This window comes from Bos javanicus, chromosome 9 (assembly GCF_032452875.1).
Source record: "Bos javanicus breed banteng chromosome 9, ARS-OSU_banteng_1.0, whole genome shotgun sequence".
In the NCBI taxonomy this organism is placed as follows: Eukaryota; Metazoa; Chordata; class Mammalia; order Artiodactyla; family Bovidae; genus Bos; species Bos javanicus.
In genome coordinates, this window is record NC_083876.1 from 31,770,255 (window position 1) to 31,791,458 (window position 21,204).

A 21,204-nucleotide genomic window follows, 5' to 3' on the forward strand; every position below is an offset into this window, starting at 1 on the left:
GGTGATGGTAAATAAAGAGAGAAACCCAGACACTTTATGCAGACTCAGAGTTCTTAATTTTTTTTATTTTTTACTATAACTTTTTTAAAAAAATAATTCCAGTTTTGCTTTTATCTCTATGAAAGTTGTTCATACCATTAAGAAATCGTTTAGTTGTAAAATTGCCATAATCTTTATCGAAGAGATTGCTTAGTTCTGTGTTAATACAGTGACGATTTTTAAATTTATTGTTAAGCCTTAGAAACATACCGAGTCTTTTAGCATGGAATGTGGAGGTGAATAAGACATGACTTCTCTATTTTGAGGAACTTCACAGACTAAAAGGAGATGCATATATGTAGTTACAATGGGAGATAGAAAGTGATGAGTGAAAGAGCAATGTAAAGTCTTCCTGTTGAGGGAGTTGAGAGGAAATAAATGAGAGTCAGGCCTGGCTACGGCATGGAAGGAGAGGCTAGGATCAGTCAGAGCTGCAGAGAGGGGGTTGAATTCCATTTTTGAGTAATGGTTTCTTAGAGCTATCACTAAACAATTTTAGATCTAATTATAATTAAAACAGTTTTGTGCAGGTGCACTTTGATGTAATTACATTAAAATTAATATGTGTATTGCTCCTTGGTTTCAGGTCTTTTCTTTTTCTTGCTAGAGAATGTGATCACAAATGAAATTTCTAAGAGATTTATTTTCTGCAACTCAGAAAAGACTTTAAAGATTAGTGTACCAATTAATAGCCTATGATAATTTTTAGTTTGGTTTGATTCAACATTTAAATTTTCTTTCACTGAAAGAACTTTAGACTGTATTCAATATTCTTGTTTACTAATAAATTCAGTATTACTCACTTCCTCTTCAAGGTATGCTCAGTGTGGATATATGGATCTGTCAAAGGTGTTTATTGAGTAAGTATTTTTCTGATATTTTCAGGTAATATCCAAGGAGCAACAATAGTAGATGCCCTGGATACACTTTTTATTATGAATATGAAAGATGAATTTGAAGAGGCTCAAGCATGGGTTGAAGAAAATCTAAATTTTAATGTGGTAAGTTCAATAAAAGCTGCCTATTCAGTTCTTAAATCGCAGTTAACGTGGACAAATTCTCCTGTGGGGTAAATTATTGTGTTGTACCCTAGCAGAAACAAATAATGCAATTTTAAATAGTATCTTACTATATTCTTAACTTTCCCTCCCTTACTACACAAATACATGTCTTTGTGTTTTTGGGGGCAAATTAAGAGTAAGAATGAAGAAATTAATATTTATTAAGACCCACACGTGCCAAGTATTCTTGTTCAAGTCCCACAGCACCCCCAAGAAATGAGTATTATTTTCACACCTTTACAGATTAGAAATCAGAGCCTCAGGGCTTATCTAGACTACACAGAGAGTTGTACTCAGAGCTGTGACCTCACAAAAGCCTTGTGCTTCTGCACTGCGCCATGGTGCAATACTGCGGCTTTGTTAGAGGAAGCTTTGTTAGCTAGAACCCAGGGTGTTGTATGGTAAGCTGCGGCTCCATGCAAGACCATAAGAGAAATTAAAATAGAGAAGTTTATTACTTAACAGGTCCTGAAAAGGTACATGACTCACCTCCAGGGGCCACACAGGGAGGTCAAGGCAGAGTATAGACAGAGAGACAGGACCTGGGGCACATGCCTTTATGACGGTAGATTGAGTGCTTCAGGGTGCAAAGGTAAGGCCGAATCGGTGAATTCAAACCAACTTTGTAGGCTCCAGTAAGGTCTTTTCTGAAGGGCACACAGAGGGCGGGCCTGGTGGTGGGGGAAACATGATCACAAGACAGAGTCCTACCAGGAACTGACGTTTGCTTGTGACCCTTGGGCTGTTTTCAAGGGCACACTCTTGCCTGAGGGGCTAGTGTCAATTTAAAGCCCCTGCCAGCCACTTGGCCGAACAAAATGGATACTGAGTCAGTAACACCGTGAAGTAGCTTATCTAATCACACCACATGCATCCAGCAGCAGCTGCATCCACTTTCCCATAAATAAGGTTTTAAACTTTGTTGATTGTAGACCCTTATCAGTATAAACTATTTTTTTGGCTGTATCACGGGGCTTGCAGGATCTTAGTACCCAGACCAGGGATCGAACCTGTGCCCACTGCAGTGGCTGCACAGAGTCCTAGTCACTGGATGGCCAGGGAATTCCCAATATAAAGTTTTATCAATTTCTATATGAAATAGTTTTAAAATTTTGTCCACATACTATCATTTTTAATAAACCTCAGTACCCACTGTACATCAAGGAAAAGCTTCATAATTATGGGTAGTGAACATTTCATGATAGTTTGGGACTACATCTTGTCAGAGCAAATCTAATTCCACAGTCATTGCTTTACCCTCGTAATGAGATTAGCAAAGAACTTGTTTTCAGAACAGGAACAGTTGGCCCTGGTGATTTTTAGTCATTCACTTAACGTTTGCCTCATTGGTATTTTTTTAAGTTGAGTTACATACACATACCCACACACATACTTTTTTCCAGATTCTTTTCCATTATCGTTTATTACAAAATACTAAATAGAGTTCCCTGAGCTATACAGTAGGTCCTTGTTTATTTTATATACAGTAATATGTGTCTCTTAATCCCAAATTCCTAGTTTATCCCTCCCCCTTGCTCCTTTGATAACCAGAAGTTTGTTTTCTATGTCTGTGAGTCTGTTTCTGATTCATAAGTTCATTTGTGTCACTTTTTTAGATTCCACATATAAATGATATCATGTGGTATTTGACTTATTTCACTGTATTATTTTTAATCTGAGATTACTTTGCAGAAATTCTTGTAAGCCTCTTTCTGTCTGCTAAGCGTTTGCTAATATCTGTAAATCCCCATAACTAGGCACAAGTACCATGCTGTATGTTGAGAATGGACAGAGAAAGTTTTATCTCCCTGCTGACTCCTCTGCATTGTGGAGCTCTTCTTACCAGCACCATCCAGAGTATTAAAGGCAGCATAACACTGAGTCCTTTTCCTACCTCTTTGAATTAAAAACATATTCCTATTCCTCTAATTAATTGCCATAAATACCCCACTTTGGAAATCACTGAGTTGAATAATCAGATGAGTCTGTGTTTAGTCTGCCTGTAACTGAATTTAGAATATAAAAGACACAGTATTCCAACATAAAGGGACCTTGGAAATTGATGTGCTCTGTCTTTTTATTTTAAATATGAAAAAACAGGCTCAAGGATTGAGTGATTTTGTAAGGTTCTATGGCTCTTTGGTTGGATATGACCTGTGGTAGCTCAGATATAACCAATAGACCTGAGTGTGAAAAATTAAGGCAATGAACCAAAAGGTTTCTTTCTGAGGATTTTTCCAGTAGTCCTATATGAATGTGAAAGTTGGACCACAAAGAAGGCTGAGCACCAAAAAATTGATGCTTTCAAACTGTGGTGCTGGAGAATACTCTTGAGAATCCCTTGGACAGCAAAGAGATCAAATCAATGAATCCTTAAGGAGATCAACCCTGAATAGTCATTGGAGGACTGATGCTAAAGCTCCAATACTGTGGCCACCTGATGCTAAGAGCTGACTCATTGGAAAAGACCCTGATGCTGGGAAAAATTGAGGGCAGGAGGAGAAGTGGGTGACAGAGGATGAGATGGTTCTATGGCATCACTGACTCCATGGACATGAGTTGGAGCAAACACCAGGAGATGGTGAAGGACAGGGAGGCCTGTTGTGCTTCAGTCCATGGTGTTGGAAAGAGTCGGATACGACTTAGCGACTGAACAACAACAGCAGTTCTTTCTTAGTAGTACTTTTGCCCTGCCACGTTATTTTTGAGTAAACTCAACTACCTACCGGCAAAGAACTATGGAATGTCTTCAGCTATATATGGAGGAGAGAATGGAGAATGTATTCCCTCCCCATCCTCTCTTCCAGAAAAGGAGGAGAATGAGACCTAGATTCTTCCAGAGTCTAATGATGGAAGGCAGGAGAGGAGACTGTAGTGACATAGGCCTAAAGAGTGTCCAGGTCCCTTGTTTGGCACTTACGCCGTTGCTGCCACAAAGCTTCCCCGAACACTGCAGCAGTTCCTTGCTTTTCATGTCCAGTGGCGGTCTGAGAAACTCTGGAATCATTTATTTAAAAGGATGAAGCACAAAAGCCTCGCACAGTAATAGTCAAGGTAACAGAAGGCAGTTGGAGGGCCTCAGACCACGACCAGGTGACATGAATGTGTTCCATGGACCATAGGAGCCTGTGAGGAGGCAAAGGGAATCTAATAGGGGATATCAGGCTATTTAGAACTTATGAAGAGCAAATTCTTTGACTTCTTTACTTGTCAGGTAAAGGAATTAGACTATCAGTTGAATGATGCCTAAGATACTGTGCTTTGTTTCTTTAAAATTGTATTTTTGTATTTCTGTAAGATTTTCTTCAGTGACTTCACAGACTTTTATATAAAATATAATTTTAGAACTGTTATTGATAATCTTGGGCTATACCCTTCAAAATATACTTTTAAAAACATAGTCACAGGTCTCAAATTTCAGTTTATTTTACCGTTCCTAATGTGAGAGGTCTTGAAATGTATTTTTTGCAGTTCTCTCTTTGAGTATTCAATCCATGGGGTTGCAAAGAGTCGGACACAACTGAGTGACTGAACAACAACTTTGGGTATTGCTATATTTTTCTTTAAAAATATAAAAGTTTATCAGTAACATCCAAATGATAATACTTCCCATATTAAAATTAATAACACATATAAATTCAGGACAACTGTATTGATTTAAAGTGCTTCAGCTTACAGTCTTCTAGTTGGTTTTATTATGTCCCATAAAAGAATCTTTCCTGTATTCAGTCATTCTACCCAGAGATTCTGACAATTGTGTCAGCAATTATAGTTTTCTTTCTGAAAATGCTGAAAACATTGTTCCATTTATGTAAAGGAAGGACAAATTGGAAAAGCTTAAACAGAGACAGAAAACTTATTTTTATGGATAATGTATAGTGTCATTCCAGCCTGAATAAATTATTGCTTGTTTTCAAATTAATGCTTTTTCCTGATAAGGTATTTTAATTGACAGTATAAAGGTAATGCAAAAAAAAAGTTAATGCATCCAAATTTATTGCAAGGTAAAAATAAGAATGAAACTGAAATAGAATCATTGTTGTTGAGAGTTGTTTTATCTTGTGGTGCTCCTGAGTATAAACAAATCTTACAGTCAAGAATAAATTTGTTTATATGTGAAATATTCAATTTGCATCACTTACAGGTATAAAGTACATATCTTTTATTGGTTTATACTGTCGTTAACCAAAACTCATTTTCTTTTAATTAAGGCATAGCAAGTTGATTGAATTTGCATACTTGGTAGTACAAAGTACAAATGGCTGTAACAACTGACTTAAATCACTGAGATAATCTGTAGGAGCAGGGGCTTCAGGTAGAGCTTTGTATTTATTCCAATTCTCTAAAGGCACGTAGGTCTGGGCAGAAAACGTTAAGGGTAGACTGGTGGCTGAGTTTTCTGGTTTTAGTTCAAAGTAATCCTCAGACAAGGAATCCAAAGCAGATCCTTGGCTATTCATTACTCATTCATTAATTCATGCATGTATTAATTATTACTAATCACCTTTTTAAAAACTTTTTAGTTTGTATTGGAGAATAACTCATTAACAATGTTGTGATATTTTCAGGTGAACCCCCAAAGGCATTCAGCCTTACATATACATGTATACATTCTTCCCAAAACTCCCCTCCCATCCACTCTGCCACATAACATTGAACAGAGTTCCATGTGCTATACAGTAGGTTCTTTTTAGTTATCCATTTTAAATATAGCTATAGTAATTACCTTTTAATTGTCAAGTTCTTACCCTAATGAAGCTTATAGTCTAGCAGGAATAATAGTCAAATTACCTAGTTCAGGCCAGGTTTTTTAGGAAATGAAGAAAGGACAAAGGAAATTACTATTTAAAGAGTCCTGAGACATACAGAGTATTAATGCTGCTGCTGCTGCTGCTAAGTTGCTTCAATCGTGTCTGACTCTGTGCAACCCCAGAGATGGCAGCCCACGAGGCCTCCCCGTCCCTGGGATTCTCCAGGCAAGAACACTGGAGTGGGTTGCCATTTCCTTCTGCAATGCATGAAAGTGAAAAGTGAAAGTGAAGTCACTCAGTCATGTCCAACTCTTCTCGACCCCATGGACTGCAGCCTACCAGCCTCCTCCATCCATGGAATTTTCCAGGCAAGAGTACTGGAGTGGGATGCCATTGCCTTCTCCGAGTGTTAATGCTAGGTGATTTTTTTCATAGATTACCTGATTTAGTCTTTGTGACACATTACAGGGGGTAAGTGGTGTTTTCCCTATTTTTATAGATGAAGCGGTAACTAATTAATCTGCCCCAAATCATGCATCAGATAAGAGCTGTGCTTTTTAATAAGATCTGCCTAACCCAGTGACCCTGTTTTTAGTGGAAAGGAAATGCCAAGAGTTGAAAAATACATAGGCAGCCAAAGAATTTGAGTCCCTCAAAAGTAGGCATGTAATCTTGATATCTCAGTACTCATTAGGATATATCATTCCATAGGTATTCACTAAAGATTAATGAAATGATGTGTTGTTACCTTGTCCTACTTACTGACAAACTTTGCTAGACTCAGCTAGGAGAGAAGCTGACATGGAACATGGGTAGCTGCACTGTGTCATATTTTTAAATAGTTAGAAATGATCTGCAGTTCAGGTGCAATTGATATGTTTGTTTTTACCTAACCTACTTCCAGAACAGGTTTGTGGTGGCTCCTGATACAGGAAGATCATTAACCTAAGAACAAATGATCAGGAGTTTCATATTTAGGCCTTTGCAAATTCAGTTCTGAACTTCCTCCTTTCTGCTGCTGCTAAGTCTGACAGAGTCCGACCCCATAGACGGCAGCCCACCAGGCTCCCCCGTCCCTGAGATTCTCCAGGCAAGAACACTGGAGTGGGTTGCCATTTCCTTCTGCAATGCATGAAAGTGAAAAGTGAAAGTGAAGTCATTCAGTCATGTCCGACTCTTAGTGACCCCATGGACTGCAGCCTACCAGGCTCCTCCATCCATGGAATTTTCCAGGCAAGAGTACCAGAGTGGGTTGCCATTGCCTTCTGCTTCCTCCTCTCTACTGTGACTTTAAAAAAGTATTGATCACCTAGATCCTTCCATGAGGAATATTGAAAACTGACTTTCATAATGAATTCTATGTCATAGACATTTACTCCAGATAACAATTTCTTATATTAAACCCTCAGTAAAAATCAAAGCTATACTAAAATATTATTAAAAAGCCTTTTTCTGCATTGAGGTAAAGTGATATCTCTGAATGAGAGGATGAGCTTTGAGAATGACAAAGGCTAATGATTAGCTTGTTCCAGACTCTAACTAGCAACACAATGAGACTGATCTTTGGCAAGCACTTGAATTGTGCTTTTTAATTGTAATGAACACCATATGTTTTAGATAACAGAGGTATTGGTAGCAACAGTGACTGTATTTTTAAAGATCCAGATTATTCTCTTACCCAATTGGAATACCATCCTACTTTTAGAAAATAAGCTGTAGGGTTCTCTATCTGAAGGTTGTAAGTTGACCTCAAGAAGCAAATTGGGATCTCTTCAAGTGCCTGAATGAGTTCTTGGCTTAGGTCCAGAGCTCCATAACATGGAGTATAGGAGAAGTGACCTTTGCCTTAGTATTGCTTTTATAAAAGCTCTGTTTTCGAGCAGCCTTAACGTCCTGATGGTGTAGATAACTGAGTTAATTATCCTGTCAAATGGAGCTGTTCAGTGTTTTCTCTCTGAATGCTAATCACTGTCTGCCAAAGGAGATGATTTCGGTTTTGGCTATGAGGATACTGAGCTATGATCCCTCTGTCAGTAATCAGTGATAGAGTGGACTGCTGCTTGAGGGCCTTTCTGGACCTGCTTGGTAAAACTAACCTATTAACAGAGAGAAGAAGGTGATTTGCCTATCTTTGTTGCTCGAAGAACTGTACTTTATTCATCTTAAGAGGTCTATCATGTTACTTAAACATGAAGTTAAAAGCTGCTCAGACACATATTATACTAAGCTATACTGTTTAATATTGTAATTTAATCTATTAAGAGGAGATGTAATCCTCAAGATGTTACTACAACACACACTTTGAAGAACCACATACAAATGAATGTGTATGCTAAGCCTAAACATAGACAAAGCTTATGGGTAGTTGCCTGTCTTGAAAAGTATAATGCTGTTTCCACTGGTTCTCAGTAAGATGAAGCATAGTTGTTCAGTTTCTCAGTCTGTCTGACTCTTTGCGACCCCGTGGACTGCAGCATGCCAGGCTTCTCTGTCCTTCACTATCTTTGTGAGTTTGTTCAAACTCATGCCCATTGAATCAACGATGCCATCCAACCATCTCTCCTTTGTTGCCCCCTTCTCCTCCTCTACTCAGTATTTTCCAGCATCAGCGACTTTTCCAGTGAGTTAGCTCTTCACATCAGGTGGCCAAAGTACTGGAGCTTCAGCACCTGTGCTTCCAACGAATATTCAGGGTTGATTTCCTTTAGGATTGACTAGTTTAATCTCCTTTCTGTCCAGTGGACTCTCAAGAGTCTTCTCTAACACCACAGTTTGAAAGCATCAATTTCTCGGCACTCAGCCTTCTTGGGCTCTGAGAGCCTTCTCGGCTCTCACATCCATACATGACTACTGGAAAAACCATGGTTTTGATTATATGGAAATGTGTCAGCAAAATGATGTCTCTGCTTTTTAATACGCTGTCTAGGTTAGCACATGTTAGTAGTGGAGCAGTTGTTATTAAACAGTTATGGCATTGGTTTGTATTGGGGCAGCTGTTATTAATACTTGCTTGTTCGTTACTTATACTTCATTGAATAGAAAACTGACAGGAAGTTTAGAGGAATAGCTAGCAGAGAAGTATTCTCTGATGTTAGGGCTCAGAGAATTAGTCTGAAAAAAAAATTCTAATAATTGGAATAGAGAATAGGGTTAAGATATTTAAAATTAAGATATTTCTGGAAATAAAAATTATTTCCTAAGAAGTGTTTTTCAGTTTAAAGCAATCCAGTCTGTTCTGCTGTATGGAACATAAGTTAAGAATTAAGGAGAGTTCCTTAAACTTGATGCAGATTTGATTCTAAATAATTATCTTAAAGCCTGAAGGTGCAAAGGAGCAATATATCTATCAAGGAAAGTTTGTGCCTCTATAATTCCTCAATCAAAATCCATGGCTGAATCTGTTCTACAACCTTAATTTGTTATTCAAATAGTCAAGACTGTTATTTCACTTACTAAAATCTATCATCTTATAATTTTCTTATAAAAGTGAATAAGTTGCTTATAAAAATGCAACCTAATAAATTTCTTTGAGTTATTTAAAATACCATCCTGTCTCGTAGAAGGAGGTTGATATATATATGTGGATCAGAGACCCTGAATATGAGGGTTAGGAGAATATGTTGCCTCACCAATTTAGGTACGACGCCCCTTATCAGCACAGAAGCAGTTACGGAACAAGAACAAAACCCCTTGCCCTTGGCAACATAATTCTCGTAAAAGAAACGGGGAGAATGAGAGGATAACAGGCAGGAAGGCTAGCGGCCCCCAAACGGAGAAAATAGGCTGCAAGTGTCAGACGTTTTTTATCTTTCTCTTAAGCTGCAGGGCTTCCCTTGTAGCTCAGCTGGTAAAGAATCCGCCTGCAATGCGGGAGACCTGGGTTCGATCCCTGGGTTGGGAAGACCCCCTGGAGAAGGGAAAGGCTACCCACTCCAGTATTCTGGCCTAGAGAATTACATGGACTGTATAGTCCATGGGGTTGCATAGAGTCATACACGACTGAGTGACTTTCCCTGTATATATTTGTATATAGCAAGCACATATACACATACTTAGTATGCCAGAGGACAGCAATACTAAGGAAAGGGGTTAACTTAATGTGGAAATTACCAGTCTAAGACATCCTGGGCAATATGAGACTTTAATAGGGAAGCTTAGTTTTTGCATGATTTTACCTCTTGATTTTAGTTGCAAAGTTAATTATACTACATATCTTATTTAATTTATGTGTGATTATGGTTACGTGTGTTCTTTGATTCAACAGCTATTGGTAGAGGAAAGTCAAAGTGAAAGAGCAGTTTTTCCAGCCCACATAGTTTTGTGGGTAGGCTTTAAGCCAAAAATGTCCACCTTCCCCTTGCTCATCCATTGTGCATGCAGTTTAAACAAAGACTGGATCTACTTCTCAAACTGGCACTCACACGTGTACATTCACTGTGTACTAGACACCATAGGATACGTAGGGCGTATTCCTGAAATGCGACCTGACTTAAAGACTTAAGGAATTTAATCTCATTTAAAATAAACACAAGCTTCTGTATAGCACAGGGAGCTCAGCTTGATCTCTGTGATGATGTGGAGGGGTGGGATGGGGTCGGGTGATGGGAGGAAGGCTCAAGAGGGAGGGGGATATATGGATACATGTAGCTGATTCATGATGTTGTACAGAAGAAACTAGCACAACATTTAAAGCACTTATACTCCCATTTTTTAAATTTTTTAAAGATTACATATGTAAAAAAAACCAAACACGGATTGAAGGAGATTACAAAATCTACATTGTTAAGATAAATCACACAAAATTTTAGTGTTGCAGGCTGTTTGGGGCTCCCATCCTTCACATACTGTTCTCTCCCTGCCCAGACCCCTCTTCTGTCATTAGGGTGAATCACTGGAGAAGTTTTAGAGCATCTGAAAAGATGCTGCATTAATATTAATAGGATGCGTATCTTCATTCAAATTTAATAAGATTATTTTCATGTAAATTAGAATCAAGACATTTATAAAGTTGGCCTCAAACCCACAGATTGTAGAAGTTCACTTTGGAAAATCCAGATATCGTATAAAGTACTTTAAGCACAAAAGGAAATTTGGTCAGGATACTATATTCAAAAAGAGGATTTGAAACATAACTCACTTATAAGGGTATGGGACATGACTCCCAAAAGGATCAGTTTGCATTCTAGTATTTAGAAGATTATGGTTCTGCAGTTTCTGATTTGCTATTCATCCCTGAGGAAGCGAGGCCTTATTGGTTTACTTCAGCTGAGGTTTGTGCAGTGTAAGGGCAGCAACTCTTTACTGGGTACTTTCACCTGTGCCAGGCAGTGTGTGCAATGCACGGACTCATAGTGCCCTGTAAGAAGTGCATGGTCCCTTTTTACAAATGAGAAAACCAAGACTCAGGATATGTGGTTTGCCTGGGATCTCACATTTAGCTGTCTCCTGAACCCAACCTTCGATGCCAGGTCTTTCTGCCTCTAGAGCAGTGTTTTTATAGTCTTTTGCCCCCACTATAGCCAAGCAAGATGTTATGTTTTTATCTTCTTAGTCCTTTTCATCTACAGATCTGTAAAGAGTGACCTAAAGTATGCAAATTTCAGTCTTCTTACCTAAAACATAGTATAACCCCAAATGTTAAAAGCTCTCAAACTTAGGCTTCAAATAAGTTGGATTTAACTTTGGGGGGAAAAAAGGATAAAAAATTATATATTGGGAATTCAAATGTAGTTTTGGCTTTCAAAAGAAGGTAAATATGATGACTATTGTGTATGACTAATGGTGATTTGACATTCCTGAATGAGATCTTCAATGACAGGAACACAAGGAACTAGGAACCTGTATGGATTCACTAACAAGCCAGATTTGCTTCTTGGATGGGCTCACCAAACTATTAGATCTGAGAAATTCAAAAGACAAAGCACTGATCTTGAGCAGGGCACTTTGCAAAACCATCTCTCAATATCTTCGGACAGAGGAAGATAAATAGAATTTAGGTTCTAAGAACACATTGCTGGATCAATAACTGGTTGAACAGCTGTAACCTGTAAGTGACTGATGTCTTGCTGAAGATATATTTATGATGATGTTTGACATGGCTCAGTCCTCTACTTTGCAATAATTTTTATCAGATATTTATAGAAAAGTCCCAGTTATCCAAAGTTTTCAAAGGAGGAAAAGAGAATGTATAGCAAATGAACCCAAAGCTAGAATAAGAATATAAAATCAACATGCTTCAATAGGCAGAAATGTGGAGGACTATTCTTAGGTTTAAAAACTAAAACCACAAGTACAAATTGAGAGTGATAAGATTTGAGGGTTTTATTTATTAGATTTTATTATTAGACATTACCTTTAGACATAAGAAGTATGGCTGTGTGAGCAAAAATAAATTAATAATTTCCTTCCTTTTTCCATATCAGTAATTTTGTGGAATATTAAAGCTTCTACCAATATTTGTATGATACTCATTCAGAGTGATACACATCACAGATAAACTATTACTATGTAAAGTTCTCTAATCAAATTAGGTATTAGGTACATATTAGAAATTAGGGAATACAACTAAATGAACTCACCAGAGAGTCATATATTATGATGATTTTTCCTAACTCTAACCTAGTTATTGTCTCTTATAAGTAATTTTCATGATCTTCCTTTTGCAAGAAAAAAACAAAGTTGTAACTTATGCAATTACTTAGCTTTAATTTGTGAGATCCTTACACCTTTTTAGAGAGAACATGTGGAAATTAAATGAAAATACATATTCTTTTTTTCCTGAAAATGTAGACTCCCACTAAAATGTAGACTCCATAAGTTGAGGACCTGAGATTTCATTGCTGTGTCCCTAGAACCTAGGACAGTGCCTGGCACATAGTAGTTGCTTAATAAATGTTTGTTAAAGGAAATAATTTCTCCAAAAATTGTGACTAAGCTCATCTGCTGGGCATTGACTCCATATATTAGTTTGCTATTAGCCTCTGTGATTTCAGTGAATGATTTGATGTTAGGCAAAAGTGAACAATTATCACGTAGGCCCAATGACCATGAAAAGAAGCTAACAAAAGCTTGGAGTTTAAACAATACACAAGCCCCTGTGTCCCTATCCTTTGAAGCAAAAGACTTTTGCTTTAGTCTTCCAGGCCTCTCTTGAGTCTCAAAAGGCTGGCTCAAGAGTTAATGATTAGGAAATGTGAAAATGTAGAAACAAAAAATAGCTATTGGGCCTGGAACCTGGTAGCAATTTAGATTATAAATCTGCCACATAGCATAATCACTGAACTCCCAGTTCCCTGAAAGATATAGGTAAAGGCCTGGCACACATTCCTGTGTTATTTTTACAGGAAACAGACCCACCCCAGATGAAAACTGCTGACTGTAAGCACATAGACCCTAGTCTAGTTGAAACCAGAATATTGATGATGCTTGAAATTTTACCTTGATGCCGTCCAATCCTGAGAATGGTGCATGAGCTGATCATGCACCCTACAGTCCCCCCCCCCCCCCCCCGTCACACTGCCTTTAAAACCCCTTCCCTCAGAGCCATCGAGAGTTCAGGTCTTTTGAGCATGAGCTGCCCTTGTTCTCATTAGTATGTGCAGTAAACACTGTACTTTCCTTCCCTGCAATCCAGTATCAGTAGATTGGCTTTGTTGTGTGGGCAAGCAGACCCAAAGTTTGGTTCGATAACAAAGTGTATCTAACTTCTATTGTAGGTTAGCTGTGCTAAATTGTCTATAATAGAATGTAATAGTCAAATATTATGAAACGATTATTGGCGATATTTACCAACTATATGCCAGAATTATATGACCATTAACAAAGATACCTGATGCATTATCACGTGAGGTGACAGGAATGAGGAAAACAGAGCCCTAGACCACAAATCAGAGTACTCAAGTTTAAATCCTGATTCAACCACATACTAGTTGTCTGACCTTAAAATAGTCACAATAACCACTATAATTTTGTTTCTCCATTTGTAAAAGGGACAAAAGAATAGCAGTTATTTCATACAGTTGGTATGAGGATTAAAAGACTTAGTCATATAAAGAGACTATATGACTATAATGCAGGATATAGTACTTTGTAAATAATAATAGAAGCAAGCTATTATTGGTGTATATAAGAGCTAATTTAAAAAGGTTCAACATATATTATTGCTCAGTCACTCAGTTGTGTCTGACTCTTTGCAACCTTATGGACTGTAGCCCACCAGGCTCCTCTGTCCATGGGATTTTCCATGCAAGAATACTGGAATGGGTTGCCGTTTCCTACTCGAGGGCATCATTCCAATCCAGGGATCGAACCCACATCTCCTGCGTTTCCTGCACTGGCAGAACTATTCTTTACCACTGAGTCACCTGGGAAGTCCAACATATAATCCTCTACTTAGAGATGAAACTTATTCTCAAAGAAATATGACCATCCCAGACCAAAAGCAGTATATTTGAGATTCAGCATTAGAACCCAAGCCGCTCCAAGTTCAGATCCTGATGCAGGAAGAGTTATAGAATGATGTTGAACTACCAGCCAATGTATAAAGAGCCCTTATGGCCAAACAGGCAAATGAATAAAATAAAAGAACACAGAACAGAATAATAGAATATCCTGAGCCTGTCACATCTGCACAGAGAATATTGAGTATTATAACCTCTACTAAAGAGCCTCTTGATGAAGGTAAAAGAGGAGAGTGAAAAAGTTGGCTTAAAGCCCAGCATTCAGAAAACTAAGATCATGATATCTGCACCCATCACTTTATGGCAAATAGATGGGGAAACAGTGGAAACAGTGGCTGACTTTATTTTAGAGGGCTCCAAAATCACTGCAGATGGTGGCTGCAGCCATGAAATTAAAAGACACTTGCTCCTTGGAAGGAAAGTTATGACCAACCTAGACAGCAGAGACATTACTTTGCCAACAAAAGTCTGTCTAGTCAAGACTATGGTTTTTCTAGTAGTCATGTATGGATGTGAGAGTTGGACTGTAAAGAAAGCTGAGCGTCAAAGAATTGATGCTTTTGAACTGTGGTGTTGGAGAACATTCTTGAGACTCCCTTGGACTACAAGGGAATCCAACCAGTCCATCCTAAAGGAGATCAGTTCTGGATGTTCATTGAAAGGACTGATGTTGAAGCTGAAGCTCCAGTACTTTGCCACCTGATGCAAAGAGCTGACTCCTTTGAAAAGACCCTGATGCTGGGAAAGATTGAAGGCAGGAGGAGAAGGGGACGACAGAGGATGAGATGGTTGGATGGCATCACTGACTCAATGGACATGAGTTTGGGTAAACTCCGGGAGTTGTTGATGGACAGGGAATCCTGGTGTGCTGCACTCCATGGGGTCACAAAGAGCTGGACATGACTGAGCGATTGAACTGAACCTCTGCTGAATAGAGAGAGGAAATAACTTCATTTTATAAATATTTTTATAATTGTTATTTTAAGAGTCAAAATTATCTATAATATTTACATATATTTGACACAGTTAAAAGACAAAGCTTTTCCTCTTGTGTATAAATTTCTCTGAGCAAGCATGTAAGATTGAAGAAAATTTAAATATTTCATGCACTTTTCATGCTGATATTTTTCTCGATTATATCCTACCATTTACATATGAACATCCTTTATTCTGTTTCCTACAGAATGCTGAAGTTTCTGTTTTTGAAGTAAATATACGCTTTGTTGGTGGACTAATCTCAGCCTACTATCTGTCTGGAGCAGAGGTAAGATGGAAAGTGGCTTATAAATGGGAATTATGAGTGTCTTAATATCATATTTTCTGTATGGCTTTTGTGGTATCCATTAAATTTTCACATTTTGATTGGCCTCTAGCATATACTGAACTCTTTTATCATATACTAATTAAGTGAGCACACTGGGAAAGTTCAGCAGAACATGCATGTCGAAAAATGTTAAACAATGCCTGTAAAAAAGCCTGGCTCTATTAGGTTACGTATCATGTGATTAAAACTACAAATTATATATGCCTATGGACAAAGTCATAAGGTTTAGTGGAGTGGCAAGCTTGTGGATTTCTTTCTTTAAAAATTATTTTAACGTTAGTATATATCCCTGTCACTGAGTCGTGTCTGACTCTTTGTGACCCCATGAACTGTAGCCTTCCAGGCTCCTCTGTCCATGGGATCCTCCAGGCAAGAATGCTGGAGTGGATTGCCATTTCCTTTGATCTTCCCAGCCTAGGGATTGAACCCCTGTCTCCTTTGTCTCCTGCATTTCAGGCAGATTCTTTACCCACTGAGCCATCAGACATGTTAGTATAATGTTAGCTTAATAAAAAAAAAAAAATTGAAATAAAGAAAGCTTGGCAAGTGAGATATAAAAACTAGTATTTAAGAAAATGAGTGAGATATTCTGCTTCCCAGTTAGAAGTCCTGTAGGCCAGTAAGTCCTTGTAAAGTGTTTTGCAGCTCTTCCTAAGTTAGGCTTCATTAATTATCTGCTGCTCAGGGCAAAGAAGAAATTTTTCATTTTTAGCTGCTTTTTATCAGTAGTTAAGAAGAGATTTTTGTATCATGCTCATGAAGAGCATAGATGCTATTTCCTCAAAAGGTTTTGGGCAACTTTATGAATAACAACCTAAGTGTCCACTAAGAGTTATTAGTGGACCTCACTTTTAATGTCAACAGTGTTAGAAGCTGACATCAAGGAAAAACAGTCACATATTTTATTTGCATATCAATCAGATTTGTGTTAGTCTCAGCAGTCTGGCTGGGGCAAGAGTGGATCTGACCTAGCATACTGGTCCATGTGTTTCTGTGCTCCTTCAAATAAGCTTAAGCAGAGCAATAAACGTTTAATGAGAAAGGCTGCGTTCCTTTGTTTCTGTCTCTCAGGTACTTTCCTACTAATAGCAAAACAGCTTGTCTTTCACTTTAGATTTTATTCTACCATAGAGGTTTTCAAAGTATATAGATGGCTTCTATATTCCTTTTAATGTGTCCTCTTTGTGTTAAATCCTGTTCTTCGTTATCCCTCTTCTTCCCTTTTTCCAGTCCCAAATAACTTCAGTTGTTCATTTTGGTTTAGGATGTTCTAAACACTAATCAAGGGAATCCATAATTTTAAAAACTCCTACTTAAAATTAGCTACTGGTTTTTTACTGAACAAATTTCTGCTTTTAGCATTTGTGTCTTTGCGTACCCAGTGTCTGCATATTCTCATTACTTTTGATGTGGCATACTTGGTTTTAACTCTCGTCATCATTTCTGTGAGGGTGAGACAATTTGGAGGAAATAGGACTGCTTCATTGTATCTGGACTCAGATAGGGTAATAGAACATGCAAAGAGAAGCAGTTATGTATTTCTTCTAAATATTTATCATATAAATTGGGGTACTTTTTCACCCATAACAGTGTCTTAAGTTTATGTGTTTGTTTCTATATATGAGTATTCTTATTAGAGACATATTTATTTACTGATAAAAATATAATACCCACAGATACAGTTTGCCTGGATAAAATCATTTGTCTAAGACCTTGTAAGAGTATTTTAAAATTCTATGCTTAGCTAACTGTAGTAAGCAAAAGACCATAAAGAACACTTCCATTGAAAATAATTATTCTTTTAGTATATATGCTTTGTCCTTATCCATGTGCAAACATTGTATTAATTTTATCTATATTTTCTGTATTTTAATTTTATGATAAAAATTAACTTAGCTTAATTTCCTTTCTTATATACTTTTGTGTTTATATAGAATATATTTTTAATTTTAGTTCTTAAAGATTCATCTTCTCACCACTGTTTTTGCTAACTGTTCCCTAAATGTTGAACAGTTGGGTTGTTTTCAGTATTCCTATAGTTTGAATAATGTAGCTATAATCACCAATAAATATATTTATTCTTTAAAGTGAGATTGCCAGATGAGAAACAATTAGTATTAGACTGTTTTACCATTATCTCCTGTTTTTTCCTACCAGTTACCTCATCACTGATAGTTACCTTTCATTTGACCAATAACAGGAATAGGATCAAGGAAAAATTATTTACCATAAGTCTGAGCTTGATCTATTTGTCTCCATATCAAAATGAAAAATTAGGCATTCATTTAATAGAAAGAACATCAACATGGCCACATTATGAATTAGTTGGTTTTTGATTGTTAATAAAGTTCTGTGCTACACACTTTTATGTAGATCAAGGTATTACTAAGATAGTCTAGGAAAATTCATCTTCCTAAATTATCTCATAGAGGGACTGCTAAATCACCATAATTTAACATTCTCATTTCATCGCTGAGGTTCAGGCGTGTTCTGAGAGCATCTTATAAATCACCTTCAGAAGTATATAGGCCTACATTGATATAAGCTCAAGATTTTTAAATTTATGCTGCAAAAACAGAAGAGGAACCACTGCTTTGGGTTACATACCTCAGGAAAATTATAGTTAGAAACACTGAGCAATAATGAAGAATGTCAATGAATTTCTAAACCTACCAAAAGAACAATAGACACATGAAATACATTTTCAAAACTTAAAATGCCCTAGCTCAGTTAAAATATGTTGTAATATTTTTTTTAAAACCAAGTCACAGGATTTCCAGAGTCTATGTAAGAAATACAGATAACCACAAAAAGTACAAACCAATGGGATAAGAATAAGATGAATACCAAACACTAAATTGTATTAAAAATAAAAGAGATAGCATTGCTGTATTATTACAAGTTTGAGGGAAACTAAAGTCTGTATTGAAGATAGTAAATAGCAACCTCTGCAATACCATTCCCCAAATTATATTCTACAGATCACCTTAGATATGGCAGAATAAATCTGTATCTGTGTACGTTCTAAAAATAAATTAGGAAAAACTACATCCTATATTTTTTCTTAGAAATTCAAAGTCACAGAAAAAGAAACTAATTTTATTTATCTTTGTGTTTCCCATACTTACTTAACTACAAACTCTTTTTTTTTTTAATGTAACATCTGCTAACACTGAGTTACAAACATTGTTTCCCAGAACAAATTTTGGGAAATGTTGATTAAGAGTAACAAAGCAAAAGTGACACTGAAAATCGGCAAATGCAAAACAAGGCATTTCAAGAGACAATGATACATGTAGAAAATAACACGTATGACTATATCAAATATTATTGTTTGTTTTACCACAGAAATCGATGGTTGTGTTGAGCAGAAAATTAATTTAATGGGATACAGTCGTGTCACAGACATGTAGAAAAAGGCTGAAGAACAAATTGAACCTAACACTCTCAAGGTGCCAGAGAGGATCTTTATAGTTGAACAATCACTCTGGGACATCCTAGAAATAATAAATATCACTGATTTTCTCTACCCTTGTCAAGATGCAAAGCCCTATCAGAAAGGTCAGTTGTCTGTTTTAGTTAATGTGGCCCCTTGAGGGTCTTGGGAAATGAAAGGGAGGATATGATAGGAGTCTTCCATGTGGCTTGAATTCTGTATCCCATGAAGACCAAATATAGATAATTTCTAAACCGGAAATTCAGGCTCTGTTGGAAGGGTATGAAGAAAAAATGGGAGTTTAAAAAAAAAAAAGGACATAATTTCACTATGGTGGGTAAGAGGATCAGAGGAAATATACAAGCTCTATGGAAACTGATAATTTAATAAAATACTTAGGAAAGCTTTTCCTGATTTGAAAAACTATAAATTGAGAGAGAACATTTAGTACTGACCAGGTATTTTGTTCTCAGAGGAAACATTCAGTTAATATGGTTTAAGTATGTGAAGTAGAAAAACAAAAAGTCAACTCATCAAAGCTAAAAAGATTGAATGAGCTTCCAGTGAATAAAAGAAACAAGGGCATCTGCTCCAAGACTGGGGAAACACGTATAATGGATTTTTACATTAGATCAGTTTACTCAGATAGCCTTCATTTTGAAGGCAGCAAAAGAATGTTTTACCAAATTAACCAAAAGAAATCCACTGCTCCAGACATACCAGTAGGAAAGACTGCTAAAGAACTTCCTGAAAAAGAGAAGTAGCTAATAACACTAATTTTAAAAATATCAAGGGGGTAAACCTAAAAGAAGGGGGAAGGATTGTGGAGTGGGGAGGAGGGAAATAAGATTGAGAATGTGAATATAGTGGTAGAAAAATTTATTTTCTTTTCCTCATAATAGGATTCAGGCATTTGGGGTGGCCTCAGGGGCTAGACATCAATTTTGTAGAGTTTATTTAGTGATGTTCCTTACATATACTTTAAATATTAATTTACTATTGAAACTTTTATAAAATAAAAGAAGTATGATAAACTAAATAAGTAATATTTTCATTTAAAAATGTTTAACTTAGCAAAATAATATTAGATGACAGTAATTTTGCTTAAATGTGTCATTGTTTCCATGGTTAATGAGTTAAATCGTTTCATGTTGAATATTTTATTAAGATTGAAAGTTTATTTTATACTTTAAAAAGGATCTAGGAGTACGTGGAATTGATTCTAAAATAATGTACACTTTAGTCAAATGAAAATACTACTTTTTTTGTACTGCATTGAGTTATAGAAATCATCCCTACTGCTTAACTCGGGTTTGCTATATGTCTCACTCTGTACAAAGCTCTATCCTGTATTTATGATTGTTTTTGAAAGCACAGAAGTTTTATTAGCTATGAGAACTTTATCTCAGTAATTCATGAAAGCAGTTCCACAGAGTGCCAATAATTTCAGCTCCAAAACTTATACATGGCTAATATATAAATGCCCGAAGCTGGTATAGATTTGCATCTGATTGATAAAGATGATAGACCAAACAAGAGGGCTTGGCACCTAAAGGAGAGGGAAACTCAGAAAATTACCTTGTTTCTTTATGAAATAGGGCTGCAAATTCACATCAGTTAGAAGAGACTAGAATGATACAATAACAGCCTCAAAAATCCTAGTGGTTTACAAGAATATGCTGTACCCACTTTCTGTCCGGTGCATGCCACATGGTCTGCCCACGACTCTGCTTCTCGTCAACCTCCCCCTGGAGCCCAGACACAGATGGACCAGCTGCCATCTGAGTCATTTGCATTTGCCAAGACAGGAGTCAGGGTGTTGGAGGGTGGGGAGGTAGCAAAAGAAAACCTAGAAAACCACACACTGTCTTTTAATGCAGCTGTTGGGAAAACACCTGTTACTTCAGCTCTCTTCTCATTGGCCAAAGCAAGTCACTTGGTCACTGTAACTTAAAGGGTTGGGGGAGGGAATGCAGTGTTACCACCACATCAGTTCAGTTCAGTCATTCAGTCGCTTAGTTGTGTCCAAATCTGCGACCCCGTGAATCGCAGCACGCCAGGCCTCCCTGTCCATCACCATCTCCCGGAGTTCACCCAAACTCAGGTGCATTGAGTCTGTGATGCCATCCAGCCA

At 37.1% G+C, this 21,204-nt stretch overlaps 1 protein-coding gene across 1 annotated transcript in view; it reads left to right on the forward strand.

Moving 5' to 3' along the window:
• Nucleotides 1–21,204, forward strand: part of MAN1A1 (mannosidase alpha class 1A member 1) — a 173,536-nt gene that overhangs the window by 47,920 nt on the left and 104,412 nt on the right. The window contains exons 4-5 of the mRNA XM_061427451.1: nucleotides 925–1,040; nucleotides 15,494–15,574. Of these exons, the coding sequence (XP_061283435.1) occupies nucleotides 925–1,040; nucleotides 15,494–15,574 (197 nt within the window). The remainder of the gene's footprint in view (nucleotides 1–924; nucleotides 1,041–15,493; nucleotides 15,575–21,204) is intronic.